The sequence below is a fragment of the Zea mays genome, chromosome 9 (assembly GCF_902167145.1).
Source record: "Zea mays cultivar B73 chromosome 9, Zm-B73-REFERENCE-NAM-5.0, whole genome shotgun sequence".
NCBI classification, from domain to species: Eukaryota; Viridiplantae; Streptophyta; class Magnoliopsida; order Poales; family Poaceae; genus Zea; species Zea mays.
The window spans coordinates 96431713-96439991 of NC_050104.1; the positions used below are offsets into that span (position 1 = coordinate 96431713).

Below are 8279 nucleotides of genomic sequence, written 5' to 3' on the forward strand. Positions count from 1 at the left end.
CAACGACGGTCTGGTAAGGCCTTGTTCGTTTCTGCCGGATTAGTAGGTCGGAACGATTTTTGACCGAATTGCTTCTCTAATTTATATAAACTTTGATTAGCTGGAACGATTTCGGGTGCAATCCGACGAAAACGAACAATGGCTAAGTAGTCCGTAAGCCAGGGCCTGGTCCGTATTTGGAAGACCATAGTCTTGTTTTGTGCATCACGGTAATAGTACGGTGGGTGACCTGCACCAGAACTATACTCCGATATTCTACTAGTTATTGTTTTAAATAAGGTTAAAATTAAACTTTGAAAATTTGAACTATAAATAACTGTTATTATTTAGTTTTAAAACTTAATATATATATATATATCGATTTATCTTTTAATTTAAAAAACATTGATTAGATTTATATTTTAATGATCGTATCACTGTACTATAGGACAAATAATAGGTACTGGTCTCCGCTCTCATAAACCGCGCTCCGAATCCATGCCCTCGTGATCTCCTCCCCTCCACACACACATGACACACCCTCTCAAAACTATAAAAAAAAAAACCCGAAAAAACACCGAGATCCGCGCGTTCCTCGGCGTCCGCACGGCCCGCGCACGCACCCACGCACCCATCCGGTTGCCAACCCATCCCCCGACCGACGCCACCCCACATACATGCCGCCGCCCAGCCTCACCGCCGCCGGCACCACCACCACCACAACCCGCCGCCGCAACGACCGAGCCGCGAAGGTCCACCAGGTACTGGGCGAAGGCGCGGGGACGGAGGAGATGGGCGCGGTGGCGGACGGGTGGACGCGGCCCGAGTGGTGCTCGGCGGCGGGCGTCGCGGGCGTGCTGCGGCGGCACCCGGCGCCCGCGCTCTTCGGGTGCGGCCTCCTGCTCTTCATGGCCGTCGAGTACACCATCCCCATGGTCAAGCCGGACGCGCCGCCGCTCGACCTAGGCTTCCTCGCCACCGCGGGCATGCACGCCGCCATCGCCGCGAGGCCCTGGCTTAACTCGCTCCTCGCCGCGCTCAACACGGTCAGTGACCCACACGCCGCCTGCCTAGATTTCCTTTCAGTTTCCGCCATCTGCCTAGCTTCAATGCACCGCCTCCTCTTTAATTTTGCCGCCGTTGTTGGCCACCAATTATTGTTCGAACAAGTACCTGTACATTTCTCGGCTTTGGTTTCGACTGATGAGTAATTCCAGCGACCCATATTCGTACTTTCTTCCCAGCATTTTTCAATTTAACTGGACCCTTGTGTGTTCGTCAGATCTCATACAGAAACAGCATCACACATTTCTTACTTTTACATTAGTGGAGTATTGATTCTTGTAGCCGTGCCTTTCAATCCAGCTACCAGCCTACCACTCGTAGTCGTAGATTGCACTACATGCTGACAGACTTGTCCGAGCGTTGCTGCAAGCCTGCAACTGCAACTTGGACCTGACGGACACGAGCACAGCAACGAACCGGTGGCGCTGGTTCACCGGCAAATTAAAATCGTGGCCGTCCAGCGTTCACGCACCGATTTCCTGATAAGATTCTGCACCTCGCCAGCTTCTTCATGGTCCCCCGGCTCCCTCGCCGCGGAACCGGGGCTGAGCGCGACGTCACCAGCTCACTCGGCCCGACGCTGACAGACAGCCACGGCTCACGTGCGCCTGCAGGTCTTCGTCGCGATGCAGGCGGCGTACATCCTGTGGGCCATCCTCGCCGAGCAGCGGCCCCGCGCGGCCGTCGCCGCGCTCATGATGTTCACTTGCCGGGGCGTGCTGGGCTGCGCCACCCAGCTCCCGCTGCCGGAGGAGTTCCTGGGCTCCGGGATGGACTTCCCCGTGGGCAACGTCTCCTTCTTCCTCTTCTTCTCGGGCCACGTCGCGGGCGCGGTGATCGCGGCGGCCGACATGCGGCGCGAGGGGCGGCTGGCGCCGGCGCGCCTCTTCGACTCGCTCAACGTGCTCCAGGTGGTCAGGCTGCTCGCGTGCAGGGGACACTACACCATCGACCTGGCTGTTGGCGTCGGCGCGGGCATCCTCTTCGACACGCTCTCCGGATGGTACTTCGACGCCAAGAACGGCGACAGCAGCAACGCACCGGAGAAGCAGTGCCGGAGCTGCCAGTGCCACAAGGCCCTCCTTTCACACTAGTAGTACTATTATATTTTGCTAGCTCTGCAAGTGCCAACCATCAACGGCCAAGTGAGCATTGATAGCTAATTCGTGTCATTTTTTTAAGTTTCTTCTCTTTTATGGAATCATTTTGGTGTAAGATAATGTATCCAAATGCTACTTACGGATATGTAACTGTACAAATTGTTCGCCCGGTGCGACCTGTAACATTTTTATCTGAAGTTTGCAAGTAGAGGACTAGACTAGGCTAAATTAACACCGAGCTTGTGATGCGAGATTGACCTCCACGATCTTGGCCTGATTTATGTCCTGATCCGGGATTTCCGTACACAAGGAGCCCTGTTTTATTAACTAGTTATTAGTTGCTACTCCCTCCTCCGTTTTTTATTTATCCGTTCTTTTTTATTTAAGTTTAAAAATGAATTAACGAGCAACAAATATTTGTGAACGGATGTAGTATATTGCTATTGTTTATTTCTACATATATTGTATAGGTAGACTTTCATTAAATAAGATATTTATTTAAATAAAATTATATTTTTTTATTTCCAAATTATTAGTACATGTTTATATTTATATATATCTTTTATATAGTGCTACTTCCGTTTTCGAATATTTGTCATTCGTTAGTTTAGTTTTGAACTAAATCATGAAAAATAAAAAAGAATGGAAGGAGTACAAACATACATGAGTTATAGTGATAAGAAACCAAAAGCTTTATATCGCTCATATAAATGAGTAGGGTTCCAATCAACCACATCCATTTTTTGGATATTTCGTGTGGAAGGGGAAATTTATTCAAAGAAGCGTGAAGGAAAGTTTACACGGTACATCGTAGACTCGTATCTATGAATTTATCATCTAAAAACTCACGTACAGAAACTCTTTAGCTTTGAAGACTGGACCAACAAATCTATAATGCGAGATTAACAAAGTTATCATAGATGTTTTCCTGTCATGAGAAACGTATAGATGTTTCGATGTCATGAGAAACGTATGCAGGGCTGGAGCTAACATTTTAGGTGTGTTTAGAAGTAAATTATTTCAAAACTATAGTTTTGAAATACTACAGTTTTAAGATGTCATAATATAACCATAGTACTTTTTATATCACTTTTAACAATACATGTTTGGGACAAAGTATCTTAAACCATGGTAATAAAGTATACATGTGCAATGCTATTAATAGATAAAAACTTTAGGTTGGAATGTAGTTTCGAATACTCCAAAAATATCATAATATCTACAAAACTATAATGTTCAAAACAAAGTTTTTTTATAATATAGCCAAACACATTGTTGAGTACCAAAATGAGGACCGGACGGTCCGGCCCCTGGGGCCGGACGGTCCGCACTGGTGGTGCGGAAGGTCCGCGCGTGCGCAGAGCATATTAGGGTTCCGAGTTTTGTGCTACGGTTGTTAGCTAAATTCGCGGAATTAGCTCGGGAGATTAGTTTGTAAAGGGTTCAGCCCCTCCTCTATAAATACAGAGGTATACGATCGATTTGAAATCATCAATCGAATCAATAACACTTTTAGCTCGCATTTATTTCCTGTACAATTACGAGTAGTTCTAGTCTAGTTCTAGTTTAGCCTCTCAATCTCCAAATTCTCCGCTTCTCTTCGACTCTACGTCGATTAGAGGAGTCTAGGTCGGTCTGCCCGAGCCTAGACAACTCCTAGGATCTCTCCTTCCCGACGGGGTCCCTCCCGGGAGAGAGATCCAGGCGCCGCCGACGACCTTTCGCCGCCCTGCACACGCGCGGACCATCCGGCCGACAGGCAGGAAAGCCTAGCCCTGTGAAAGGGAATTAGGCTTACACCTAGTTCCTAAATAATTTTGGTGGTTGAATTGTCCAACACAAATAATTGGACTAACTAGTTTGCTCTAGTGTATAAGTTATACAGGTGTAAAAGGTTCACACTTAGCCAATAAAAAGATCAAGTATTGGATTCAACAAAGGAGCAAAGGGGCAACCGAAGGCACCTCTGGTCTGGGGGCACCGGACTGACCGGTGTACACCGGACAGTGTCCGGTGCACCAGAGGACTCCAACTCGAACTCGCCACCTTCGGGAATTTCTCAGGCCAGCGCGCTATAATTCACCGGACTGTCCGGTGTACACTGGACAGTGTCCGGTGCTCCAAGGAAGCGCGACCTCCGGAACTCGCCAGCCTCGGGATCGCGTAGCAGCCGCTCCGCTATAATTCACCGGACATGTCCGGTGTGCACCGGACTGTCCGGTGTAACAGCGGAGCAACGGCTATTTCGGCGCCAACGGCTACCTGCGGCGCAATTAATGCGCGCTCTGCGCGCGCAGAAGTCAGGCGCGCCCATTCTGGCGCACCAGACAAGGAACAGTGCATGTCCGGTGTGCACCGGACATCCAGGCGGGCCCACATGTCAGAAGCTCCAACGGTCAGAATCCAACGGCAGTGATGACGTGGCGGGGGCACCGGACATGTCCGGTGTGCACCGGACTGTCCGGTGCGCCATCGAACAGACAGCCTCCCAACGGCCACTTTTGGTGGTTGGGGCTATAAATACCCCAACCACCCCACCATTCATTGCATCCAAGTTTTCCACTTCTCAACCACTTACAAGAGCTAGGCATTCAATTCTAGACACACCAAAGAGATCAAATCCTCTCCAATTCCACACAAGGCTTTAGTGATTAACGAGAGAGATTTGCCGTGTTCTTTTGAGCTCTTGCGCTTGGATTGCTTCTTTTCTTTCTCACTTGCTCTTGTGATCAACACTCAATTGTAATCAAGGCAAGAGGCACCAATTGTGTGGTGGCCCTTGCGGGAAAGTTTTTGTTCCCGGCTTTGATTTGAGAAGAGAAGCTCACTCGGTCCAAGGGACCGTTTGAGAGAGGGAAGGGTTGAAAGAGACCCGGCCTTTGTGGCCTCCTCAACGGGGAGTAGGTTTGCAAGAACCGAACCTCGGTAAAACAAATCCGCGTGTCACATTCTTTATTTGCTTGCGATTTGTTTTGCGCCCTCTCTCGCGGACTCGTTTATATTTCTAACGCTAACCCGGCTTGTAGTTGTGTTTATATTTGTAAATTTCAGTTTCGCCCTATTCACCCCCCCTCTAGGCGACTATCAATTGGTATCAGAGCCCGGTGCTTCATTAGAGCCTAACCGCTCGAAGTGATGTCGGGAGATCACGCCAAGAAGGAGATGGAGACCGGCAAAAAGCCCACTACAAGCCACGGGAGCACTTCATCGGAAGAGTCCCGCACCAAGAGGAAGGAGAAGAAGAAGAGCTCCTCCAACAAAGGGAAGGAGAAGAAATCTTCTTCTCACCACAAAGAGAAGAAGGAGAAATCTTCTTCTCACAAGCCGCATCGGAGTGGGGACAAGCACAAGAGGATGAGGAAAGTCGTCTATTACGAGACCGACACTTCATCAACATCCACCTCCGGCTCCGACGCGGCATCCGTCACTTCTAAGCGCCAAGAGCGCAAGCAGTATAGTAAGATCCCCCTACGCTACCCTCGCATTTCCAAACATACACCTTTACTTTCCGTCCCATTAGGCAAACCACCAACTTTTGATGGTGAAGATTACGCTAGGTGGAGTGATTTAATGCGATTTCATCTAACCTCGCTCCACAAAAGTATATGGGATGTTGTTGAGTTTGGTGCACAGGTACCGTCCGTAGGGGATGAAGACTATGATGAGGATGAGGTGGCCCAAATCGAGCACTTCAACTCTCAAGCAACAACAATACTCCTCGCCTCTTTAAGTAGAGAGGAGTATAACAAAGTTCAAGGGTTGAAGAGCGCCAAGGAGGTTTGGGATGTGCTCAAAACCGCGCACGAGGGAGATGAGCTCACAAAGATCACCAAGCGGGAAACGATCGAGGGGGAGCTCGGTCGGTTCCGGCTTCGCAAAGGGGAGGAGCCACAAAACATGTACAACCGGCTCAAGACCTTGGTGAATCAAGTGCGCAACCTCGGGAGCAAAAAGTGGGATGACCACGAGGTGGTTAAGGTTATTTTAAGATCTCTTATTTTCCTTAACCCTACTCAAGTTCAATTAATCCGTGGCAACCCAAGGTATACACTAATGACCCCCGAGGAAGTTATCGGGAATTTTGTAAGTTTTGAGTGCATGATCGAAGGCTTGAGGAAGATCAACGAGCTTGATGATCCATCCACATCCGAAGCTCAACCCGTCGCATTCAAGGCGACGGAGGAAAAGAAGGAGGAGTCTACACCAAGTAGACAACCAATAGACGCCTCCAAGCTCGACAATGAGGAAATGGCACTAGTCATCAAAAGCTTCCGCCAAATCCGCAAACAAAGGAGGGGGAAAGACTACAAGTCCCGCTCTAAGAAGGTTTGCTACAAATGTGGTAAGCCCGGTCACTTTATAGCTAAATGTCCATTATCAAGTGATAGTGACAGGGGCGACGACAAGAAGGGGAGAAGAAAGGAGAAGAAGAGGTACTACAAGAAGAAGGGCGGTGATGCCCATGTTTGTCGGGAGTGGGACTCCGACGAAAGCTCAAGCGACTCCTCCGACGACGAGGACGCCGCCAACATCGCCGTCACCAAAGGACTTCTCTTCCCCAACGTCGGCCACAAGTGCCTCATGGCAAAGGACGACAAAAAGAAGGTTAAATCCAAATCCTCCACTAAATATGAATCCTCTAGTGATGATAATACTAGTGATGAGGAAGATAATTTGCGTACTCTTTTTGCCAACCTCAACATGCAACAAAAAGAAAAACTTAATGAATTGATTAGTGCCATCCATGAAAAGGATGATCTCTTGGACACCCAAGAGGACTTCCTAATCAAGGAAAATAAAAAGCATGTTAAGGTTAAAAATGCTTATGCTCTAGAAATTGAGAAATGTGAAAAGTTATCTAGTGAGCTAAGCACTTGCCATGAGACGATAGACAACCTTAGAAATGAAAATGCTAATTTGTTAGCTAAGGTTGATTCTCATGTTTGTATTGTTTCAACTTCCAATCCTAGAAATGATAATGTTGATTTACTTGCTAGGATTGATGAACTGAACACTTCTCTTGCTAGCCTTAAAATAGAAAATGAGAAATTGCTTGCTAAAGCTAAAGATCTTGATGTTTGCAATGCTACTATTTCCGACCTTAGAAGTAAAAATGAAATATTGCATGCTAAGGTTGTAGAATTAAATTCTTGCAAACCCTCTACATCTATCGTTGAGCATGTATCTATTTGTACTAGATGTAGAGATGTTAACATTGATGCTATACATGATCACATGACTTTAATTAAACAACAAAATGATCATATAGCAAAATTAGATGCTAAAATTGCCGAGCATAACTTAGAAAATGAAAATTTTAAATTTGCTAGAAGTATGCTCTATAATGGGAGACACCCTGGCATCAAGGATGGCATTGGCTTCCAAAGGGGAGACAATGTCAAACTTAGTGCCCCTCCTAAAAGATTGTCTAATTTTGTAAAGGGCAAGGCTCCCATGCCTCAGGATAACGAGGGTTACATTTTGTACCCTGCCGGTTATCCCGAGAGCAAGATTAGGAGAATTCACTCTAGGAAGTCTCACTCTGGCCCAAATCATGCTTTTATGTATAAGGGTGAGACATCTAGCTCTAGGCAACCAACCCGTGCTAAGTTGCCTAAGAAGAAAACTCCTAGTGCATCAAATGATCATAGCATTTCATTTAAAACCTTTGATGCATCTTATGTGCTTACTAACAAATCCGGCAAGGTAGTTGCCAAATATGTTGGGGGCAAGCACAAGGGGTCAAAGACTTGTGTTTGGGTACCCAAAGTTCTTGTGTCTAATGCCAAAGGACCCAAAACCATTTGGGTACCTAAAGTCAAGAACTAAACTTGTTTTGTAGGTTTATGCATCCGGGGGCTCAAGTTGGATACTCGACAGCGGGTGCACAAACCATATGACAGGGGAGAAAAGGATGTTCTCCTCCTACGAGAAAAACCAAGATCCCCAACGAGCTATCACATTCGGGGATGGAAACCAAGGTTTGGTCAAAGGATTGGGTAAAATTGCTATATCTCCTGACCATACTATTTCAAATGTTTTTCTTGTAGATTCTTTAGATTACAATTTACTTTCTGTATCTCAATTATGTCAAATGGGCTACAACTGTCTCTTTACTGATGTAGGTGTCACTGT

At 47.1% G+C, this 8279-nt stretch overlaps 1 protein-coding gene across 1 annotated transcript; it reads left to right on the forward strand.

Moving 5' to 3' along the window:
- The first annotated feature begins 584 nt into the window (after positions 1-584).
- On the forward strand, positions 585-2368 carry LOC100278435 (uncharacterized). The gene is made up of 2 exons (NM_001366023.1): positions 585-1025; positions 1659-2368. Exons 1-2 carry the CDS (start codon positions 657-659, stop codon positions 2136-2138), a joined length of 849 nt encoding a protein of 282 aa, NP_001352952.1. The 5' UTR covers positions 585-656; the 3' UTR covers positions 2139-2368.
- Positions 2369-8279: the final 5911 nt, after the last annotated feature.

Excerpts from the sequence above, each read along its gene's own strand:
- LOC100278435 (NM_001366023.1), top strand. The coding sequence starts at position 657 with ATGCCGCCGCCCAGCCTCACCGCCGCCGGCACCACCACCACCACAACC. Across the intron at positions 1,026-1,658 it reads TCCTCGCCGCGCTCAACACG|GTCTTCGTCGCGATGCAGGC; the intron begins GTCAGTGACCCA and ends GTGCGCCTGCAG.